Raw genomic sequence first — 24,516 nt, forward strand, 5'->3', positions numbered from 1 at the left:
GTATGCCACCTTTGTTGCCTTCACTGCCACTAGGTAGACTTGATAATGAGCCCTTACCAGTCTTCAGTTGCATTCATTTGGATCTTGAACTTGTGTTCAATTGTTTCTTTGCCCTAAACTCTGGAGTATACCAGGGGGCCAATCGGGCTCCACAAAGTGGGAGAGGGCACTCAGGGGTAATTGTGTCAATAGCCTCAGCCATTCCGGTGTTCCAGAGGTTGGCCATTGGCCAGGGCTTCGACAGGAGCACCAGTCGTATCAGTATCCCCCAGTACTGTTTGGAATCCCACTGGATCCATCAGCCTCCGAGGGCAGACCTTCCTAATAGGTCCTCTGCCTCTGCGGAGAGGAAATGGTGCTGACATACAAAATCTCAACAGAAAGTGATCTGACCATGACAAGGGACTGATGACACTGTCCCCCACCTTCAAATCACCCCCTTCTTGCCCAGTCAAGAAAACAAGGTCCAGAGTGTGGCCTGCCTTGTGCATTGGGCTGGTAACATGTTGGGACAGCCCCATGGGTGTCATGGTGGCCATGAAGTCCTGAGCCGCCCCAGAGCCAGCAGCCTCGGCATGGATGTTGAAGTCTGAGAGTCCTCAACACTGTCTCCGAGACCAGCTCTATCAGTTCAGGTAGGGAGACTGCTGGGCAGAGAGGCAGGCGGTAAACCAGTGGAATCCCTAATCTGTTCTGATTGCCCAACGCCAGGAACACACACTCTGGTTTCCTCCCAACTGGACAGAGAGCCTGGAGATAGAGAATCTCTACAGTTCACAGCAACTGCCCCTCCCTGACCCTTGAGTCTGGCATGGTGCTGCACTGAGTACCCAGGTGGGCACAGCTGGGTGAGACCAACTCCACCCTGTTCACCCAGCCAGGTTTCACTGATACATGCCATATCAGCCAGATGATGGATGAGTTAAATTTTTTCCTGGGCTGACCTGGCATTTAACAGCAGCAGTCACAGACCTGAGGGCTGGCTGATATGACAACTGCAATTCCCTATAATAGAGGAGGAGCTGGCATATGGCACAGTCACTAACTGCCTGGTCCATGTGGTCCTTACCCGGTCTGCGTCTCTTCCCACACCATACCTCCCCCTACCCGGAACCACTGCAATTCGGGCTCCCCTGGCTCTTCCCCACTCCTCTCCTGCCAGGCACATCACACCCAATACCCTTACAACTCGGTTAAAAATAATGAATTATGTTGGCCCCTGTTTATTAGTTACAGCATTTAGAGCGCAACAGGCTGAATAGTAATGTTTGTAACAAATTTCTTTACTGGTTACTTCCTAACATAGGAATCAAGTCCAGGATGTACACCATATACAATCCTTAAGCAAGGTATATAACCTATTTAATTAAATCCAATGCAGATCTATTTCTTCCTTTCTTAATCCATTCTTGTTTGAGTTCATATATTACACAGTCCTCGAATGTGGTTAAGGAAAGGTCCCCAGAATGTCATGGACAATACAGCTGATGAGGTTGGCTGATGAGGTTGGCTCAGGCAGCTGGGTTGGGTAGAACAAGGTTTCTGGATATTTCCTTGTTTTGCCCCGAAGGGCTTCCTCAGCTGTTAATAGTTCTATATAATATAAATATAAACACCTGGTAATACAATGATCAATATTTGACATGTAGAAATTACAAATATAAATCTGTTACATCCCGACTAAAAAATAGAATTCACACATTATTAAGCATTATCAAGCATTAGAAGATACAGAGGTTGTACATAAAATCAAAGTGTGTAACAGATTACGTAAGCAATGATTCTTGGAACGATTCTCAATAGTAATGGCCAATGAGTCTCAATACACCATTAATAAGCAAAACCATGTGACGAGACAGGTGTAGATAATTAACCTAAATGTAATCTTAAAGGAATATGACCACAATGGTGTGTCATAGGCAGAGCTCTTATATAGTATATATTTCATATATGGGATATGTCATTATAAGAAGCAAGTATAGTCCAATTCAATATTTAAACCTAAAGGATGAAGTGCTGAGTAAGAAAACAAATCTGCTTTCCTTCTGTGTAAGGACTCTTCTTGCATTTTCAAGAGGTCCTTGTCCAAAGTACAAAAAATGTCAGGACATCCTCAGTGTGTGATTTTTGGATGAAATGGGATACCAGAGGAGCATCCAAAATTCTATTTCTGATCCTAGAATAATGTTCCGATATCCTGGATTGGTCTTGTGGTTTGTCCCACGTATAATAAACCACATTTGCATTTTATATATATATATACAGTGCATGCAGTAGCACATGTGGCAAATGATTGTACAGTGGTACCCCGCAAGACGAATGCCTCGCAAGACGGAAAACCCGCAAGACGAAAGGGTTTTCTGTTTTGGAGGCGCTTCGCAAGACGAATTTCCCTATGGGCTTGCATCGCAAGACGAAAGCCCATAGGGAAATGCTGGCGGTCGGGAGCAAAGACTTTCGCCCACAGCCGGCCTTCAGAAGAGGACCTCTTCTGAAGGCCGGCGGGGGGCAAAAGTCTTTGCTCCCCCCGCCTGCCTCCCCCCCCCGCCAGCCCCGGGCGATCTTAAAATGCTGGCGGGCGGGAGCGAAGCGTTCGCTGCCGACCCCCAGCATTTTAAAATCTCCAAGGGACAGCAGAGAAGTCTCTGTCCCGGGGAGATTTTAAAATGCTGGGGGTCGGGAGCGAAGCGTTAGCTGCCGACCCCCAGCATTTTAAAATCTCCCCCTGTCCCGGGAAGGTTTTAAAATGCTGGGGGTCGGGAGCGAAGCGCTGCCGACCCCCAGCATTTTAAAATCTCCCCGTGTCCCGGGGAGGTTTTAAAATGCTGGGGGTCGGGAGCGAAGCGCTGCCGACCCCCAGCATTTTAAAATCTCCCCGTGTCCCGGGGAGGTTTTAAAATGCTGGGGGTCGGGAGCGAAGCGCTGCCGAACCCCAGCATTTTCAAATCTCCCCGTGTCCCGGGAAGGTTTTAAAATGCTGGGGGTCGGGAGCGAAGCGCTGCCGACCCCCAGCAGTTTCAAATCTCCCCGTGTCCTGGGAAGGTTTTAAAATGCTGGGGGTCGGGAGCGAAGCGCTGCCGACCCCCAGCATTTTAAAATCTCCCCGTGTCCCGGGGAGGTTTTAAAATGCTGGGGGTCGGGAGCTAAGCGCTGCCGAACCCCAGCATTTTAAAATCTCCCCGTGTCCCGGGAAGGTTTTAAAATGCTGGGGGTCGGCAGCACTTCGCTCCCGACCCCCAGCATTTTAAAATGCTGTTCCGAAGGGGGGGCGGGGACACCTGCCCCAGCCGCCCCACTTCGGAAAGCTGTTCCGAAGTGGGGCGGGGGGGCGGGGACACCCGCCCCAGCCGCCCCACTTCGGAAAGCTGTTCCGAAGTGGGGAGGGGGGGCGGGGACACCCGCCCCAGCCGCCCCACTTCGGAAAGCTGTTCCGAAGTGGGGAGGGGGGGCGGGGACACCCGCCCCAGCCGCCCCACTTCGGAAAGCTGTTCCGAAGTGGGGCGGGGGGCGGGGACACCTGCCCCAGCCGCCCCACTTCGGAAAGCTGTTCCGAAGTGGGGCGGGGGGCGGGAACACCTTCTGAAGGCGGGCAGGGGGCGAAAGTCTTTGTCCCCCCTGCCTGCCTTCCCAGGGGCTTTTAAATCGCCCCGGACAGCGGAGAAGTCCTCCGCTGTCCGGGGTGATTTTAAAATGCCGCCCGCCAGCATTTTAAGATCGCCCCGGACAGCGGAGAAGTCCTCCGCTGTCCCGGGGTTTTTTAAAATGCTGGGGGTGGGAAGAAAAGCCCTTGCCCCCCCCAGCCTTCAGAAGAGGTCCGGGGACAGACTGTCCCCGGACCTGGTCTGAAGGCGGTTTCCCTAGGAACGCATTAATTGATTTTCAATGCATTCCTATGGGAAACCGTGCATCGCAAGACGAAAAAACCGCAAGACGAAGAGACTTGCGGAACGAATTAATTTCGTCTTGCGAGGCACCACTGTGTGGTGAATTTAAAACCCTCACTGTTGGCGAACTCTTTTACTGGAAGTGCATATCTGCATGCAACGCAGTGTCCGCACTTGAAAAAACCTCTCAGGGCTGTTATTAAAGTCTGTTGTTGTGGTATGGGTTTTAGATCAGTGTGTACCAGTATATCTCAAAGGGATCTAGTGCGCCGTTTCCCGAAGAGTGGAGCGACCTCGCAACCAGGAATCTCTTTTAAGATATGCCAATGGCGTTTTACTATTCTCTCTATGTCTCTCGTCGTGTTATTAAACTCTAAGGAAGAATGGATTCTCTTGGTGTTCTCATGAATGTCAGTCCAGGTTTTTGAAACTGTGGATCTATCCTTAGTTTTAGTTCTCTGTATGGCTGTGGACACCACCGTATGTGGGTAACCACGTTCTATAAGTGCGGTTACCAACTTGTAGGAAGTAACCAGTAAAGAAATCTGTTACAAACATTACCATTCAGCCTGTTGTGCTCTATATGTTGTAACTATTGCATCTGTGTAACAAGGTATTGTATTTGTTTTGGCCCCTGTTTATTAGCCTAGCTCACCTTGCAGGTGATGTAACATCCTCATACCATCCCAATAATGGCTTCTGGAACAGGAGAGATAATATGCCAGCCATCACATAGCCACTCAGGCTCTCAGATATATAAATCTCCCTGATGGGATCTAATGTTTTGGGCTTCAGTGTAGGCCCTGACTCGGAGAGGGCTGTGTACTAGCTAGCTTTAGTTTCTCTGTTCACATTCCTTGGAGCTCTGAATAACTGAATAGGAAAATATTTTATCTTGTTTGTGCTCTGTTATTATGCTTTAAGACTGTTTCACTGTCTTTTATTCTGTATTCAAGCTTGCTACTTAATAAAAGCACAGAACTACTCTCCACTAGTGTTATCGCCCCTGAATCCGAAAGAACTATTGCGTTTGGCAAAACAGCGAATGGCCATGTATTCACAGGCTTCATCCTGCAGACTAGATGCCAGTTCACTGCTTCAAGAAATATTTCTGATTTGCATATCTGTTCTTGAGTTATGATGCAGATTATATCAATCATGCTGTCAAGCTAAAAGATGCCCTCTATTAAGCCCTTGTGACAAGGGAACCATTACTTGAAATGGAAAGGCAATAAAAACTTCAGTGCGCTGATATGATGCTGATCTACTTTGTAATAATGTTTTGAGCAGAACTCCATTCATCAAGGGTTCTGGCTGAGATTGGGTTGTTTTCTAAATAGTAATTCTAAGTCGTTTTAGAGTTAGAATCCAAAATCTGCATGAAGGTGTTAAAAAAAGAGATTTTATGTGACGGAAGCTAGATACAAGTCGGAAACAGGAAACCAGTACTGAAAGTCAGCTTTCGTAGTACATGTCCAAATAAGGATGTTGGTGTGCTCCAGTTAACCCATTGTTGAATTACTTAGAAACAATTGCTTGTGAGCACAAAATAAAGTCATATTTGTACAAGTGAAAAACATTTTATCAAATACAGAGATGAGCAAAACCATTGTGTTATGTTCTCAAAAGTGTTGACACAGGGTAGAATGTTTTTATCCCTTTTCCTACCAATGTCCAAATTGACTAAATGTTATACAAGAGGTGATATCACATTGAGCATGTTTAAAGAGGCCCAGCCCCAGTGTTAGAAACTGAGATATGAAAGCTAGGAGCTAAAAGGCACCTTAAACCTAGGTTATGAGTGCAACAATGGAATGTCAAGACATGCTTTTTTTTTTACCCTGTCAATTTTTGGGAATATTAAGCTTTCATACGTTTCCCCTTGAAAGCAGCTTTGATGTGAATTGAGCAAATGAACAGTTTAGCTGCATTTTAAGGCAGTAATGTGTACACAGCCTATATTTGAGTCTTGTATGTATGTCCTCTACCTTGCACCACACATCTGTTCTAGGGGATTGGGTTCTAGTGGCTGGCCTCCCTAAGGCATTATCTGTCTCAATTACAGCATTTGAAATTTCTATATAAGCAATCTGTGCCACTCCATGCCCCCTTTTATGGATGTACAGATTTTTTTTCAAAAAGAATAGTCATAGAGACCACATTGTGAGTACACAGCAATTGCAATGTTTGGGTTATAGAAAGCCTTTTAATTAGGAACATCGCCCAGATATGACATCGTTCCAATTTGCCTTGCACAACCATTATACATAAAGTATTGCATATGTACACAAGGTTTTCAGTGCTAATGCGTTAGCTAATTAGGTAATGGATCTAATGAGCACTTGCACAGAAACAGTCAGCAGCAGAACTGTGGTGGTTTGTTATCACTCTTGGCTGTGGACATTAATATTAGGAAAGGATGGTCCAACTGTAAAATAGTGCTGTGTAAATTTTCTTTTCAAAAAGCAGTTTATCAACTACTAAGGGTGTTCCCTGGAGTACAAGATTTGGTTCACACAATTCAGCACTTTATAAAATAGCCAATTCAGAGGCAGCCTAACTGGTCTCCTTCATGCCTTTCAACACTTTTACTATTAGGGATTTTTAAATTAATTTTTATGCTTTTTTCCTATTGATGGAAGTGGATGAATTTTCAGGCACAGTAACCCCTTCAGAGTGGATGAAGCCTGCCCAATCACAGGCATTTTTACTGTGTGTGTTGGACACTTCTAAAATGTGATTATTATTTTTTCGTAAAGGAAACAGTGTGATGAACCAGAAATAAAAGAAAAAGAAAGCTAATGCTATTTTAGGCTGCATCAACAAAAGCATAGTGTCCAGATCAAGGGAAGGAATAGTCCCACTCTATTCTGCCTTGGTCAGACCACACCTGGAGTACTGCACCCAGTTCTGGGCAGCACGATTTAAGAAGGATATTGACAAGCTGGAATGTGTGCAGAGGAAGGTGACCAAGATCATAGAATTGTAGAGTTGGAAGGGAATCCGAGGGTAAATTAGTCCAACCCCCTGCAATACAGGAGTCTCAGCTAAAGCATCCATGACAGATGACCACCCAACCTCTGCTTAAAAACCTCCAAGGGAAGAGAGTCCACAACCATTCAAGGGGGGGGGGTGATCAAGGAAACCAAACCTTATGAGGAATGGCTGAGAGAATTGGGGACGTTTAGCCTGGAGAAGAGAAAACTGAGAAGTGATCAGATAGCCATCTTCAAATATCTGAAGGGCTGGTGGATGGTGGAACAAACTTGTTTTCTGCTGTTCCAACGGTTGGGACACGATCCAATGGATTTATAATTCCAAGGAAGTAGATTCTGATTAAACTTTTATAGGAAGTTTCTGGCAGTAAGAGCTGCCTGACAGTGGAATGGACTACATTAGAAGGTGATGGACTCACTTTCAGTGGAGATTTCTAAACAGAGTTTGGGTGGGCATCTGTCAGGGGTTCTTCAGATGTGATTCCTGTATTGCAGGGGGTTGGACCTGCAACCCAAGTGAGAAGGGTAAGGTAGTAAGTGATTGGGGAAATCACTTTTGTCGGAAACCCTGGGGAACTGCTGCCATTCAAGAAGCAACTATACCAGATGTGCAAATAATATGACCTGGTATAAGGCAGTTTCCTTTGTTGTCAACAAGGAAACATAAATACCAAAAACGGAAGGTCCTTTTCCTTTGCTGAGTAAATAGCAAGCAAATGCACTTTCCACAAAACTCTGGTTCTTCTGAGTGAATGAATATATGATGCCCATTTTCAAGAAAGATGGCCATCAGGGTCACATACAAGAGACAAATGCCCCAAGCCAGAGTATGACTGGACCTTGAATTCCATTGAAATGAATGGGACAAGTTAGCTATGATGAAGATGTCCCCTGATGCCAACAGCCATGCAACTTTGAGTGCATGTCTGCTCAGAAGTAAGCCTCACTGAATCCGATGGGACTATTTCCCATGTAAATCAGCATACGACTGCAGCATTTCTCTGGACTGGGTTCACAGTTTAAGCAAGCTATGTCTGTGTGATATTGCACTGGATCTTCCCTATTATCTCTTCCCCTCTCTGTAGCATATAATTCATTTTAAATCTCACAGGCTTCCGATTGAGAAGCAGCTAGCTGCAGTTAGAAACAAATTTGTCTGTCTGATAGCTGAAAAATAAGCCTTAATTAGATAGCAATATATGTTCCCATGGGGCTGTTACAGAAACACTCCTGATGACATCGCAGCGGGAGCATTATTTCATCAGTACTGCTTACTTGCTTTGGTAAACATCCGATCAAAGAGTGAAATGACTGATGGGAAGCTTATATTGCTCTCTGTTCTTTTTCAGAAAGGGGATGTGGGAATTTGAAAATGTAGACGTTTTGCCTGTGTAGTGCCAATCTGCAGCATGCCATGAATGATTGGTTACATTTTAGTACTGGACCACACTCTTGGTGTGGGGCTTAATCCTGCTTCCTGTTCTAAACGAGCCTAGTCATTGAGAACCAACCCAGTGTTTTGGTCTAAGAATCCCCTCAGTCCCAGCCAGCAATCCCATTCCTTGAGGGAAGATGCACTGGTGAGCCTCGCTGTTGTATAAGATAACAGGTTTCTAAATCACAGTCTACTCCTTTCCCTTCTTCTACTTGGGGAAGCAAAGTAATTCAGGAGGTGAGCATGCTGTGCGGACAGATAGCTTATAAATATGGAACATTATATTAAGAGGTCCTCTAGAATTTGAAGAATGTCCTTTTGCCCTGCACTCAGCACCAGGGGACAGCCCCGCCCAATACCCTGAATGGAACATATGGTTATGAATTCTGCTGCTCAACACAGACCAACTTTTGATATTAAGATGAAAACGAAATATTAGCCGGTTTTTGCACACTTTCTTGAAGAGAATTCACACAATTATGCCATTATTCATCGCTCAGGCATTGCTTCCAAATTCTGCATCAAGCATACATGAGTATCGTGGCACAAAATCCTATTAATAATATATAAATCAAATGATTGCAGGACTTGCCCAATACGGAACAGTATATCAGGAGTTAGAAGCATATCACTGAGTGGCTTTGATTTCTTTATCCGCTGGGGGAAAGGAACGTTTTAAAATTGATATTGTTGCTTCCCGTGCCTTTGCATTAGGCAGAGTTACAGTGCCATCTAGAGGTTTCAAGAGGCTATAATCAACAACACCAACAGCACATGAGGGTGCAGAAAACAACAAGCAGTGGGTTTCAGATATTGTGGAGGGTGAAAGGAGGCAATTCGTCGAAAGGTGAGATGTATGCAAGATAAACACTGTGTCAATTCACAACAGCAGCCTCCTAGCCTTGTTGAGCTAAGCTACACTCTGTAGAAGAATAACTCCTTTGTAGAATTTCAACATGTAGGTCAGTGGTGGAGTGCCCTGGCAGATTGAGATATATCGCTACCGCTTGGAATATAAGCATAATGCAGGAGGAGGGGGTGGTCCCCTGAAGTTCTGAAAGCGAGAATGAGGTCAAAACCATCTCACTCCATGTCTTGGATTTTTCTTGGAAGGAAGAGTATGGCACACGATTCCAAAAGATTCTCATTCCCTCAAAGTCTGGGTTGAATGGCAGCCACCTCTCGGCCCCCACTAGGTCCGCTGCCATTTGAGGAAGCCTGTTCCCAGGTAGCACAGAGTACCTCTCTGCTCACCCCCATCTTTAAAAGAATTTGCTGCCCCTGGATAAAGGGGGGTGGGTTTTCTCCTAGGCTTCCCCTTCATCGATCAGCCTTCCTGAGCTCCTCTGAAGTTTTGCAAGGTAGAATAGGTTATGGCTTCCAGGCATGAAGGTGTTAAAATAAAGAGAAGCAACCCCAAGTTTAGGAAACAAGAAAATAGTTCACCAAGATGGAAAAGACAGATAATGCAATGCATAAGTTGCAGGAAACTAGCATATTCCCTTTTGGAGCAATCCAATATCCTTGGACGAAACAGTCCATAAACTCAACCAGGCTCTCAGGAGAATCTTACTCTTGAGTAGCAGCCTTTCTTCCTTGTACCACATCAAAACTGCTTGTCTCCAGGCTGGCTATCCCAAGATACAGTCTCCACTTGTCAATCATATGCTCCAATCAGTGTCACAAAACCCCTGAAGCCAAGATATGCACCATCTTTCACTTCCACAATGGCGTTTCATTGCGTTGATAGCTGAAACTCTCAGCATTTGCTAGGCTTCCAAATTAACCCTATAATCCGCATTGAACAAACAAGTGAAAATATGCATCTGATATTACATGCAACAGTTTGTACCAACCGTCTGTTTAAACAAAGCCTAGAAAATGTGCATTCCCGTTGAAGTAAAATACAACAGCCCATAACAGTAAAGTACAATTTCCTCCTCATGACAAAAATCCTATCTCATGAGGAAAAAAAACCTCAGCAAGGGATATATCCTGTACATGCCTGCTCCTGGGGGACATTCCAATATATCTGCATTACAGAATAATGTATCAAACAATGATAATTTTGTATAGAACAGTCCTGATATTCTGACAGGGACAGGGGGCAGTGGTAACTGTTTGAGTGACATTTCGTGTTACAAAGGATCACGAACAAGCAGGCTTTCTGAGCAAGGAAGGCAATTTGCCGGATCGTTTCAGCATGAAAAACTGATGTGACAGGCTTTTGCTTATTTTTCACCAAGCAGTAAAATAACTCCCGGCTTCAGCTTCATGCAGGTGCACAGCATGGAGTAAAACAGGCAAGGATGAACTCTAAGAGCTTAATCAGACTCTCAGAGGGGAACAGGAAACTATATGTTGACAGCTCACTGATGGAAATGGCTTTAGCAACTACGCTGGCAGACGGGAAGCTTTCTCTGTGCAAAACCACTTCACTCACACATGCACACAAAAACAATGCCAGTTTCATAACCTCAAGATCCCTGGTGTCAGGTTGACTAGCAGTTGCTGCCAGAAAGTTGACTTGAGTAGAACCTGGGGACTTGTCATCTTTGGCCTCTGTGACCTGATCCACTCCACCCTTGCAAGGGAGGCAACTAGGCCTTTTCCTTTGGCTGGCTGGCTACTCATTTAGAAATACCTCTGTGGTCAGGAAAGCAGGCCAAGATATTACTTGGAGGGCAGCTGCATTGCTTTTTCATGCCTTTTCGCTCTCTCTTGTTTGCAGTTTGCACAAGAAGTGTGCATGCACACGAAAGCTCATACCAACTTAGTTGGTCTCTAAGGTGCTACTGGAAGGAATTTTTTTTATTTTGTTTCGACTACAGCAGACCAACACAGCTACCTACCTGTATCTGTAATTCTTGTATTTTTAATTTCCTATTTTAAATTAGTACTAGCTGCTGCAAGTCAGTTACTTGGCAGGATACGAATTTTGCAATAAATAAAACTGAATGTTAACATTGTCATGAAATTTTATTTTAAGCTAAGTTGGAGCTGGAGTTGGAGGGGGCAAAGTATCTGCAAGAATTTTGAAGAAAGCTGCATGAATTGTGGTAAATTTCAAAGCTGGAACATGTGCAGTGGGCAACCAAGATTAGAAAAGATCTGGAAACAAAGCCTTGTGGGAAGTGTTTGGAGGAGATGGGCATGTTTAGCCTTGAAAAGAGGAAATTCAGAGGTGATACGATAGCCATTTTCAAATATCTAAAGGGATATCACATGGAAGATGGAGCAAACTTGCTTTCTGCTGTTCTAGAAGGGAGGACACAAACCAATGGATTCAAATTGCAAGAAAGGAGATTGTGACTAAACATCAGGAAGAACTTTTCCTCATTGGAGGTTTTTAAACAGAGGTTGGATGGCTGGTTGTCAGGGATGCTTTAGTTATGATTCCTGAATTGCTGGGGATTGGACTAGATGACCTCTGGCATCACTTCCAACTCTATAATTCTAGGATTATATGAAATTACAGCATTGAAATTACACAGAGTGGGTCAGTAATCTCTGGAACATCCAAAAGAACTCTGCTGGATGGCTCCTAGAGGATGCAATGCAAGCTGCAAAATGAGCCTTCTTCACACCTGACACTACCACATGGCAGGATTATATGCACTAACCAGTGTTTGGTCAGTTTTGGTGTGAGACTTATGCCACTAATGCTGCTGTCTTATATCTGGCTTGCTTCAAAACCTGAAACTCCCCCCAAATACCAAGGAATCACTTGGGCTCCACAACACCAGAGGATGCTTGGGAGATAGTGTGTCAACCTACCATTCCATACTGAAACCAGGCTTTCAACAGAGCCATCAACTTTCTCTGCTGGGAAATCCCCCAGATCATTCAGGAACACATAATCGGGTTTCATCAGAGGGCAGGCAATGTGAATGGGCCCACCGCCCTTCTGGGCTCCTCAGAGGTGATCAGTGCTGTCAGAGGAAAAAAAGAAAAATATACGAACAAGATGAGATGTGGGAACAGCAAGATAGGACTGGATAGAATTATGAACATTATTTGGACAGATTTGTGGATATTAACGCAGCAGGAAGAAGATGATTGGAATCCCCTTTGGAACTTGAAATATGGGTCCCCCCAACAAAAAAATTAAAATTTGGCTTTGTAATTCGGAATTTATGTGATGTGATTTGATTTGATTGGTCGGTTAATAAAAATTATTTTTTTAAAAAAAAATCAGTGCTGTCAAAGTTAGTGGCGATAAACATCTGGCAAGCAGATGCATGCATATTTCCTTGTATGTATCCCAGTATGCTGGGATAGGGATGCAATCTTACCTAACCTGCAGCTGTCCATCACCGTGACCATATTAGTGAGAAGACCCATCAGTGGTGGGAATGAATATGGAAATGTGGCCTAGAGCTGGACAACTTCTTGCATAAAAATCTGTATGGTTTTTTTGCCTATAGGAAAGGCACTTATGGGGAGATCATTATCACCTCCTCCCTCTCAGCTATCTAAAAATTTCTCTCTTGATCACACCAGCAAAAGGGTTCCAGACAAAAAAAAGACAGAAATGTAGGAGACTGTTATAGATGACAATCAACAATGAGAATAGGTGGCACATTTGACACTGTAGATCTACTGTGTAAAGTGGCACCTTTTGAGTATCTGGTTTAGAAACCAATGGAATTTTTAAAATCCCAGCTCAGTAATTTCTGTACTGGATAGTTTTGGATGAATCAGTACCACTGAGGTAAAATATGCAAGAGCTTACTGTGACAGAATAAAATGCACACCGTGCAACCTTTGGCACTTGTGTGTGTTTTTTTACTGTTTATTCATTTGATACAGAAGATTCAAATAAAAATTAGCCACAGATCTCCATCTACAGGGAGAGAAAAAAGAGAGGACTATAACATAGGGTTGTTGCAACATCAGACATAAAGAAATGTTGTTCCCCACTCTAATGTTACATTTTACATTGCTCTATAATGCTTCCTTCACAACTTGCTTGTGAGATTGATAAAATAGGAGCATTATTGAGCTATGAGGAACTGGAACTGACAGACCACTAAGTAAAACCTGGCTGAACAAAATCTTGAGCCTAGCATCCCAACATTGCAGGCGAAATCCTGTGGAGCAGTTTTCAGGTAATTGGATCTCCTGTGTTTTGAATATCACATGTAAGAGTTTGCTGTGGAACAGTTGTCCTTCCTTGGACCAATGTATCACAAACCAATTGCCATGTAAACTATTCCAGTTGCTTGACTGGACTGTACTTGCAAGACAAAACCAGTGACCCTTGTTCACTTTGCCAAAGACTTGTATCTAGCCCCTTCCATTTCTGACAGATGATCATACTATTTGTTGGGTGCGCGCGCACACACAAAATCCTTTTGAATAAGCATATCTTTGTGTAGCTCATAATCATCTTAATCATGCTGACAAAAGATTATAAATATTTTTCAAGAAATGATTCAATCTTCACTTTTCTCCCCCACAACCAACCACTAAGAAACCCAGTAAAGTTCTTTGTTTAAAGCGCTCTGGTGACGACTAATCCATTTATCAGTTTTACATTTCCTGTACATTTCCTGTTTCCTAGGTTTTGCATAGGGGAAAAAACAATCACGTTGTTGAACTGAAACAACACAGTTGAAAGCCTTTCATAAAGGCGCTGTGCCAGTTTCAACATCTGTGCTCAACAGGTTGGCTTTAGTTAGGTAAAGAACAGATCCTCTTTTTGATCTAAATCTTTAATAATTGATCTGAAAACATTCTCATAGGTAAATGGAACTGCAGTATTTCCACGGAACTATAACTAAAGATGACTGTGAAAAATTACTGAGCAAAACAGGAAAAAATGGGAGCTTTTTAATACGAAACAGTGAGAGTATTCCAGGAGTCTTGTGCCTTTGTGTTTTGTAAGTATTTCCCTTTTCATTTAAACTAGTTATCTTGCTTTTCTTTTGGAGAGAATAGCTTCAGTTCAGAGAAACCTAACTACACTTCAGTTATGAAAGTTAACCATGTCTAACTTAAGCCAACATGATATTACGTACACCAGAAGTTTATTTAAGTGGTTAGATTTTTCTAAATAAAATATATTGATATCAATGGGCTTACACACAACTTTCTATGGATTGTGTCCAATCTTTATTATGTTTGGAATTTTTGAGAGATAACAGCCCCCTGATTTTAATAAATCAAAGAAGTTCATCTAGGCATATATAAATGTAATCCCAGGGGTGTGTGCACATGAAAATGATTCTGCTTTTGATTGTAAGTTGCATTTAGAGTCTGGCTCAGATCAAAGTACTTTTTTTGCTGTAAAATGTACATATACAGTAAAATATATATTGGACCAATTTTTGTCAGAAATCTATTTTAAATTCTTCAAATTATTGAAGCCATAACTCTAAATATTTGGTAAATCAATTGTCTCTTTACATATTCATAGTAAATGGTACTTATAACCCCTCCACACGGACAATGTTCACAGAAAAATCTTAAAATTAGCAAGTTTTTCGACTAGTAAGCTACAGACTTCATCACTCACCCATACGGTGGTACGTTATTCTCCACCATCCATTCTCCAATGTTTTTGTGGTGTAGGAGCAGAGTCTTTTTAGATGTGCAGGTTTACATCCAGAGGAGTGATCTACATAATAAAATCAGTTATCACATATGAATCATGACAAGTGTAGTTAATATTGATCTCAACGGACTGTTGATCTCAATCAGTACAAGAAACCTCATCATCGTAAATATTACTGGAAATCAAGTTATATTTATAGTTTCTACTGTATTGAACTTACATCGTTTCCCAAACATGATTACTCTGATTTGTTAGTTGTTGTTTCTAAGTTGTAGGAAAATAACATTTGTTTGTCTCACACTGAAGACGTATCTTAACGGCTTGCTGGACAAAACTAGTGCTATCTCTGATCTCCTTATCAGAAAGCCGGAATTATTGCGACCAACCCCAGATACCATCAGAAGAGAGTTCATGTACACACTACTTAGAACACATCTGTTTCTTTTGAAGTGCTATACAAATTTAATTATAGCAGTGATTCCATTCAGCTCATAAGAGATAACCAGAAATCTAGCAGCATGAATAGCAGTCTTCCTCTAGCATAATGTGGTAGCTCACATGACCATTTCTCTCTGAATGAACTGGATAGGATTTACAGACCTAATGACTCCTTGACATATATGACTATTACAGCAATTTGACAAATAAGGCAATTATTTATTAATGTATCTGTTTCCTATTTAAAAATCAGCTATGAACAGATTATCTACACTTACCGAATCTTCAGGAAACATAACGGACACTTTATGATGCAGGTAAGAAAACGATACAACAACAACAAACCTATGGTTACATGAAACATATTCAATATGTACTTTTGAATAAATAAGGTATACTATTCATTGTATCAATTTGTAGATTTCAACAGAAGCCTCATAAAAAAAAGCAGAAGACCCAGTGGATCAGTTCATTCTCTAGTCAGTTCATGCATAAGGTCCATACATGTAAAAGTATCTATTCCACCTGTCTCTTCAAAGAGTCCAATAATCCACATGAAGGGTTGTTACAGTTCCACAGAATCCTTTCACAGAGTCTAAGACAAGGATTTCCTGAATATTAGCCTTGTTTCGCTGTCCTAGGCTTCATCAGTAGAACAGGCTCATATGTAATATTACAGGGTAGTGGATCTTATAGCACAGTAGTGGTTGCAGTCTGACTAGAGAATGAACTGATCCACTGGGTCTTCTGCTTTTTTCGTTGAACTTTATGAGACTTCCGTTGAAACCTACAATTTGATTCAAAAGTACAGCCAGATACATCTTGTGTGTTTATTGGGTAAGAAAACGGCTACACCTAGAGTAAAATAATGTAATAAATATGCACTTAATAGGTCCTACTAGACGCATATGCCACCTTGTTTAACCTTTTTGTTTATTTAACTACTTTTTAAAAAAATCTACGTCTCTGGATGACCTTATTTTGGGGGTATTCATTCATTCTAAAAGTTGCTGGCCACCATGACAACCTTAATTTTCAGCGGGATGGAACTCTGCCAAGAGCACAATATGTATCAGTTTCATATTCACAGTATCACAGAATTGTAGAGTTGGAAGGGAACTCAAGAGCCATCCAGTCCGATCCCCTGCAATGCAGGAAACTCAGCTAAGGCATCCATGTCAGATGGCCATCAAACCTCTGCTTAAAAACCTCCAAGGAAGGAGAGTACTATTCTAGTTATCCATTTCAGTGAAATTAATTAATCTTCGCTCTTGTGAGGAACAGCAATTTGCAAATAGTATAATCGAATGGAAATGTGGCAACAATCTACTTCTTTTGCAGACTTCTGAGGGTGCTCCAAAACAGGACTTCAGAACTTTAAAGGATTTAATTGCTACTTATGAGAAACCAAATCAAGGGCTAGTAAGCAACCTGCGCTATCCAGTAAACAGACCTACAACATCCCAAAGATCTCAGACTGTCTACGTCACTAAAGGTGAAGCATATTTGATTCCTGGTAAGAGACACACATAATAATAATCAGAAAAGAATGACATACTACTAATACTATGCTGTGTAACAATTGTTGTAATGCAGGAAAATTACGGGTATATATATTTTTTTCAAATTAACGAAACTAGTCAAACAACATGAGATGAAATTAAGTTTCACTCACAGTGGACCCAATGAAATCAAGACTTTAAAGACCATTGATTGTAATGGGTCTATTCTGGGTATGGCTAACATTGAATATTACCCATGATCTGTAATGGGAAAGGTCAATAAACTCTGCAGTAGAGGATTGATTATAAATAAAATCATAGAGTTGTAAGGGACCCAAGGGTCATCTAGTCCAACCCCCTGTGACACAGGAATCGTAGCTAAAGCATCCATGACAGATGACCATCCAACCTCTGTTTAAAAACCTCCAAGGAAGGAGAGCCCACAACCTCCCGAAGGAGACTGTTCCACTCTCAAACAGCTTGAGCAGCCCTTATTATCACAATGCTCTGTCTTTTTAAAAATGATAAAGCAAGCCTGGTGTGGGATGGTAGTTTAAGAGTGCACAGCTAGCACTCTGGAGACCTAAACCTAAACACAAGTCTCCTCTCAGCCACAATGTACCCATGACTTGGAACATTGGGGTAAGGCAACCATGTATCTGCTTTGAGTTTTGAGGAGACAGAGTTGGGTTAAAATATAATAGATATGTTTTTTTTAAAAAAATCAGAGAAAAAATATATATAAAATAATAATATAAGAAAACATGTACAGTGGTACCTCGGGTTACAGACGCTTCAGGTTACAGACTCCGCTAACCCAGAAATAGTACCTTGGGTTAAGAACTTTGCTTCAGGATGAGAACAGAAATCGTGCTCCGGTGGCGCGGCAGCAGCAGGAAGCCCCATTAGCTAAAGTGGTGCCTCAGGTTAAGAACAGTTTCAGGTTAAGAACGGACCTCTGGAACGAATTAAGTTCTTAACCAGAGATATCACTGTATTAACAGATATGCCCTTTATGAATTTCCATGGAACTTGACATTAAAAGCATAGAATGGTTTAGGAGGTTCTGAAAGCAGCACTGTGTCAATTAAGCAATTAAACCTTCTGAGTAAAAAGGGAAGTTTCAATCAAGCAGCAGATTCTAATTGATACTCACTAAAACCAAGGCCAGCAGGTACCATCTTAGAACAGGCAATATCCTTTATCTCACACATAGGAGATAATGGCTATCCTTAAAATGGTGTCTGGTGTGAAATGTGAGTACAGAATTTTAAAACACATAGGCTTTTTCTCATAATTCATATGCAAAATTATGCATGTTTGCTCAATGTCAATAGTCTCTTTAATTCAATTAGAGCTATAAAATAGAACATAGTAAGAAAGTCCTATTTGAAGTAGTCAGCAGCTTTAAAGGTGCTATATGATGACATATCAGAGGAATTATTTCAAATCTCTATATAAAAAGTAATATCAATCAATCACATATACAAAGGTTTACTCTAATAAAAATCACAAAACTGACAGCTTCAGAGCCTAAATAACTAGATTAATTAGTTACCATAGAGGAAATACAAAAGGTTGCAACAACAATGAGGCACCATAAAATTTCTGGATCTGATTATTATACTTATATTCCACCTTCTCTCCAAGGAGTTCAAGGTGGTGTACATTGTTCTCCCTCTCCCCATTTTCACTTCACAACATGATTTAGATTAGGCTAAGAGACATCCCATCTTGGGGAAAGATGGAGGGCACAAGGAGAAGGGGACGACAGAGGACAAGATGGTTGGACAGTGTTCTCGAAGCTACAAACATGCGCCTGACCAAACTGCGGGAGGTGGTGAAAGACAGGAGTGCCTGGCGTGCTCTGGTCCATGGGGTCATGAAGAGTCGGACACGACTAAACAACTAAACAACAACAACAAGAGACAGCAACTGGTCCAAGGTCACCCAATGAGCTCAATGACTGAGTGGGGACTAAAATCTTGGTTTCCCAGGGCTTAGTCTAATACTCTAATCACTATCCTGCACTGCTCGCAGCTTAACTGGTCTAATTAGCTATTCCAAAGTCTTTGCAGAATTTTGACTGAGGCATTAAGAGGTACTGTAAATGAGATCTTAAAAAAATAAGAACTTTTGAATAGAAGTTTATATAGCCTACATTTACGCATGGTCAGAATTTGTCTCTAAGTTACTTCTTACCAAAAAATATCACTCTTAAATAATTATTATAAAATATTTAGAACAATTAGCTTTATATGTAAGAGGATACAGATAATGTAGGGGAAATAATATATTTATGGAATCACAGGCATGCCTACTCTTAATTAGGTCTCATTAAGTTCAGTTGGAATGCCACCCCATCCCCATTTGAATGTGTATTGGATTTTAGCCATACAGTGCCATTTTATACACATAAAAGAGCCAGTGTGGTGTAGTGGTTAAGAGCGGTAGTCACGTAATCTGGGTAACCGGGTTCGCGTCTCCGCTCCTCCACATGCAGCTGCTGGGTGACCTTGGGCTAGTCACACTTCTGTGAAGTCTCTCAGCCCCACTCACCTCACAGAGTGTTTGTTGTGGGGGAGGAAGGGAAAGGAGATTGTTAGCCGCTTTGAGACTCCTGAAGGGGAGTGAAAGGCGGGATATCAAATCCAAACTCTTCTTCTTCTTCTTCTTCTACTTAGAAGTAATTCTCATTGTGCTCAATGAGACTTCCAGGTAAGTTTGAACAGGACTGCAGTTCAAGGGAATCCCGCTAAAGAGACTCTTGGTCTTTTTAGACACTGAAAAAAGCATTTGATAATGTTGAGTGCCCTTTTCTATTTTCTATTTCAAGTTTTGGAGTTTTGTTATGATTCAATATTTAGAACTGGATAGCTTTAACCAATCCCAAAGCAAAAGTAACAACAAATGAGCATATATATAATCCAATCTTACTCTATCAAGAGATACCCAACAGAGATGTATTCTACCTGGTCTTCTCTTTGTGGGTATACCTACTAATAAAGCAATGAAAACTGATTTACACATTATGTTATGTTCATTCCTTTTCACATATGGCTTTGAGAAATAAGCATTAGTTAAGGAATATGAAATTTTAAATAATGAATAAAGGTAATAAATGATTTGTTCTTCTGTTTGCAAATGCTGCAGAATGAATGCAAAATGGGATAGGTCAAAGAATTTGTGATTCAAGTCATTGGAGCTATTGAAATGTCAGTTTGAGAATATCTGTGAAGTAGAATAAAATACAGCATGATCAGACTTCCACTTGTGCACTTCTTCTTCAACCTGCAGCCCCTATAATCTCCTCCCCCATAATCTACTCTCCCAACCCTCTGGAGCTTATTTAGAGGCATTTAAAAGAGGAAAATTCCACTGTGCAAGTCTCTTCCATTAGCATATGACCAGCACTGGATACAGGTTTTAATTTTTGTTTTAAAATTATAGCACAGCTGTACATTAAATTTGTAAAGATTCATAGAATACATAATGCTTATGGCCCAATGCTAAAATGCACGTAGGCTGCACGAAAAGAGCTTTGGATCATACTTCTTTCATTCATTTACCATCTTTCTACTATAAAATTATTTTTAGAAATTGTTTCCAAAACCCACCACAATGAAGCAATAAATAGCAAGGAATTCAGTATCAGTTGTACAAATGATTCTATCTACTTTTGAGCCGCTGTGTTTTAATGACTGTAGTAACCAGTAAGGTATATATGTTTGTTCAGGAACTATAATATTTTCAAAATCGAAAGCCTGTTTTAAATAGTTAGTCTATTCTGGGGTGGAAATAAAACATTTGACCCGGAGGTGTTGGATTATTTGGACTCGACCCTTGAGAACTTTGAAAATGGAATCAGAAGCCGTATGTCCATTCACCAGAGTAAACATTCACTCAGGAGGGTTGTGGAATCACTAGAGCAATAGGTGACTGCAGGAGGAGGAAGAAATTGGAATTGTTTCCATCCCTTCTTTAAGTGAAAGAGTCAACTTGTTTGTAGTGTGCTGGGTGCATCATATTAACGTTGTCCATCATGACTTTCCTCTATTCCCATTACATAAGCAATGAATTAGAATATTTTACAATTTGAGTGATACTCTTGCTTTAATTAGGAACGAAGCTATATCACTGGCAGGGAAAGCTATCTCATGTTATCTTTGCCTGCCTTGTAATTTATTGAATATTTTTACTAATATATTTGCCAAGTGGAGGGAGTAAATTCTGTGAATGTTTGGACAATTCTCCATTTGTTCCAAGTTTAGATCACAAATGTCCAGTTTAGATATTTGCATTACTTCAGATTCAAAGGACAAAAATTGAATTAAAAAACGAAGCGACAGTTGAACAGTCTAAATAAGATGTTGTTAAGACTCTAACTCCTATTAGCCCCCCACCAGTGCAACTAATGGTTGGGGATATGTAAACTGTGGTCCAGTAAAATCTGTAAGGTCAGAGGTTAACCACCCTTGGTCTAAATGGAAATATTTCCTGACTTGGTTTGGGTCTAATAAACTGCAAGTGTTATTCTGCTTGAGTAACTGGGCTTTATTTCCACCTTTCCAATTGCAGCTTTGTGGAAGGAATGAGCCCAAATTGGGCAAAATTATTATGTGCTCGCAGAAGCGCATATTATGCTGAAACTTTGTGAGCAAAAGCCTCGCCTTGATGGACCCTTCTCAGGAAAAGAGGAATTAGAAGGGAGCAACTTGCAACTGAGATAAATAAGCGTCACAGTACCTTTTCTGCTGCAGTTTTCCTCTCCTAATACTGCTTTGCAAAGAGGTAGCAAGTAGTTATTGGGATTACAGGACACTGATAATGAAATGTGTAGTTATAGCTTCTTCACTGAGCAATATGTCTTATTATGTTCTAATACCACGTCATTCTGCAAATGTTCAGTTTCAGCAGCGCTATTCCCCCCCCCCCTAAAAAGAGGTGCCAGAACTCAACACAAACACCTCCCCTGTTCTCTTAGAATGGCAATGCTGCCCACCTGAGAGGTCCCAGAACTGAGTTCCATCTGAAAAAGGCCCTGAGTTTCAGTCAGAAGTAATTATTCCAATACAAGCCATCACACCATCTGTTTGGGTCTGCCAATAAAATATTATCTTTCTCCACTCAGGAATTAGAGAAATAATCAAATGACTTGCTTTTTTTTTCCTCCCCAGAAAATGAAGATGCTGAGGATTATCTTGAAGTCTTACCTGAGTGATTGGCTGAAGGACCATTTCTCATGACTTGCTTCATCTCTCAACACAGACACTAGTCTTGAGTGGGTCACACTCTTGCTAACTGGATAGTCCATTTGACTGGATTTTGTTTTCATTTGTGCTCTAGATAGTACTGCCCACATGGTTATCTCTTGCTTACTTGGCTCTTGCTCCAGCAAAAAACCCAACACTCTTCCTTTTCCTTCCTGTATTCGTGGTACCTATACCTGCCCACTTAAGTGACCACTTCATAGACCTGATGAAATGGAAACTGAGCTGCAAAACTTATGCCACTATAAAAGCTGCAGTGCTTAAGGTGTTTCCATTTTAAGAGAAGAAGCAAGTTTAATAGCATCCCGTACATCAGGCATGGCCAAACTTGGCCCTCTAGATGTTTTGGGACTACAACTCCAATCATCCCTAGCTAACAGGACCAATGGTCAAGGATGATGGGAATTGTAGTCCCAAAACATCTGGAGGGCCAAGTTTGACCATGCCTGCCCTACATGGACTCAAGTTTGAACTTGCTACATCAATGATGAACTGGACTATAGACCAGAAAAGCTTATTCTGTAAGATTTTTTAGTTTTTAATCTTTAGTTGTTTCCTTCATTCAACTTTGTGAATAGTCATGAACACAAGTGTTGGCTGATTTTATTTTTTAAATTTTCACTTATTTATTTTGGCAATTCGCAACTAGCATCGGTAGCAGCATGTTGAACAGAGTAACGCTAAACATATTTACTTGCAATTAAATCCTACTGAAATAATTGGGGATTAAGTTTGATATACACCATAGAGCTCTGCAAGAGTTACTGCTGATATCCATAACAATATATCAAATACTAAATGATAATTTGCTTCAACTGTACCAAGTTATCCTGGCGAAGTAAGTCACAGCAATTTTATAATTATATTGTTAAGGATATTTAAATTTTCAAAGACAGTACTATAAAGTTGTCACTGTGCATAGTTCAATTATTTCTAAATGTCTCACTGTAGTCTCTAGTCAGGTCAGAGGCCACTCTAGTTCCCAAAGGACTTCAAGCTATACCCCGGAAATGCCAGAACTACTCCCCAGAAGTATAACCAGTTTTACAGCAATACACATGTACATTTAGGTGTAAGTGTTTGCAGGTAGCTACTGTAGAACCTGATCTAACAGCATAGCACACTCTGGGAACTATTTTTGAAGCCCCCCCCCCTCAGCTTTCCCACCTTTACTTATGTGTAGTAAAGAAAAAAGAGTTTGTAGAAGCTAGTGCTTTAAAAGCGCATTTTCATTCTGGAATAAACATAGTGCAGTTTGCAGTCTCGTTAATTTAATCACTTGATTGACTAGTTTGGGCCTAAGGGAGGTAAGAACATTTAGAAAAACCCAGTACTGTAAATAGGACTTTTTCCTTCTCTAGATAGTAAGGCTCTGTCTCTCCTTCAGAATAGCTTTAAGTTCCCAGTACCCCATAAAGCGAGATGAGCGCCGCAACCCCATGACTGGACCTAATGGTCAGGGGTCCCTTTACCTTTACCCCTATTCTAGTGAAAAGGAAAGCAAAGTTTATATGTAGCCAGTCTATACGTAGCCAGGATTGTAAATATTACATGAAGATTTTAACATGCAACCTGTGGTCATATTAAATTCATAATTGTTTTAAGTTGGTAAAACATAAATAAAACTACTCCATATACCTGTTTAAGGTACCATATTAGGACGCTCACTATCTGAGGCTGCCAGATGTCCAAATCCATTGTTTGCTCATACATTACAACTATATGGTGCTATGTGATTCAGTTGCACGCAACAGCTTTCCTCCTATTTTTTCAGCTTGTAGGACACCTGTACCACTTTACCTGTATCATAAGATGGCAAGAAATAAAGCCCCATTGCACTAATGCACAATGCCTGAACACACATCTCTCAAGTGCCACCAACTTTGATATCGTTTTAATACCAGGCAAAGACCATTATATTTTCCCAGGATTTTTAATATGACCTGTTTTATCTCTACTTTTACGCTGCCTTCTCTCCGCTGACTGCTTTTATGCTGTTCTCTTTTAAGTTTTGTTGTTCTGATTATTATTATTATATTTTAAACTTAATTTTACTAGAATTTTTATTCTTAAGTCATAATTGTACTTATCATTCCTGTATATCAGGCTTACTTCCAACAGTTTTCGACTGCAAAACTCCTTGTTCAATTTACTCAACTCTTTTGTACACGTTACAATGTCAGAAGTGGGTGGAAAATATGTTAGCACCTAGCTTACACAGGATTTAGCACTTTCATAGTGGCTGGTTGTTTTAGCGTGTCAATACCCCTTTAAAGTTATCTGTGCCCACAGGAAATAGCAGTTCATATCTATTCTGGCTGCCTCTACTTATTTACTCCAGATAAGTCCTATTATAGTCATACTATCCCAGGCAAGGCTGGTTCATCTATTGAGCTCAGATGTTGCTGCACTCCCCCCCCCCCCAAATTATC

The 24,516-nt window shown here is 41.3% G+C and overlaps 2 protein-coding genes across 7 annotated transcripts in view; one reads left to right on the plus strand and one right to left on the minus strand.

Annotated features, from left to right (window-relative positions):
- LOC308589696 (uncharacterized protein) overlaps window positions 1-24,516 on the minus strand; it is a gene marked incomplete at its 5' end in the record, with an annotated part of 45,847 nt that overhangs the window by 19,120 nt on the left and 2,211 nt on the right. For 2 of the 4 annotated variants that reach the window (XR_014009417.1, XM_081199118.1), the window contains 2 exons: window positions 13,122-13,161; window positions 14,836-14,937. Coding sequence is in view for 3 of the 4 variants with exons in the window: in XM_081199118.1 (XP_081055244.1) it covers window positions 13,133-13,161; window positions 14,836-14,937 (131 nt within the window). Of the gene's footprint in view, window positions 1-7,299; window positions 7,386-13,121; window positions 13,162-14,835; window positions 14,938-24,516 lie in introns of those variants that run through there. The other 2 variants (XM_081199116.1, XM_081199117.1) reach the window with 2 other exon arrangements.
- SH2D1B (SH2 domain containing 1B) lies at window positions 13,651-22,993 on the plus strand. 3 transcript variants are annotated; one of them, XM_081199110.1, is made up of 5 exons: window positions 13,676-13,984; window positions 14,063-14,200; window positions 15,566-15,629; window positions 16,654-16,828; window positions 21,992-22,993. In XM_081199110.1, exons 2-5 carry the CDS (start codon window positions 14,067-14,069, stop codon window positions 22,033-22,035), a joined length of 417 nt encoding a protein of 138 aa, XP_081055236.1. In that variant the 5' UTR covers window positions 13,676-13,984; window positions 14,063-14,066; the 3' UTR covers window positions 22,036-22,993. The 3 variants fall into 3 exon arrangements, with proteins under 3 accessions (XP_081055237.1, XP_081055236.1, XP_081055235.1); XM_081199111.1 differs by having other exon boundaries at window positions 13,651-14,200; window positions 16,654-16,807; XM_081199109.1 differs by having other exon boundaries at window positions 13,694-14,200.

This window comes from Podarcis bocagei (assembly GCF_964188305.1).
Source record: "Podarcis bocagei genome assembly, chromosome: 6".
NCBI lineage: Eukaryota > Metazoa > Chordata > Lepidosauria > Squamata > Lacertidae > Podarcis > Podarcis bocagei.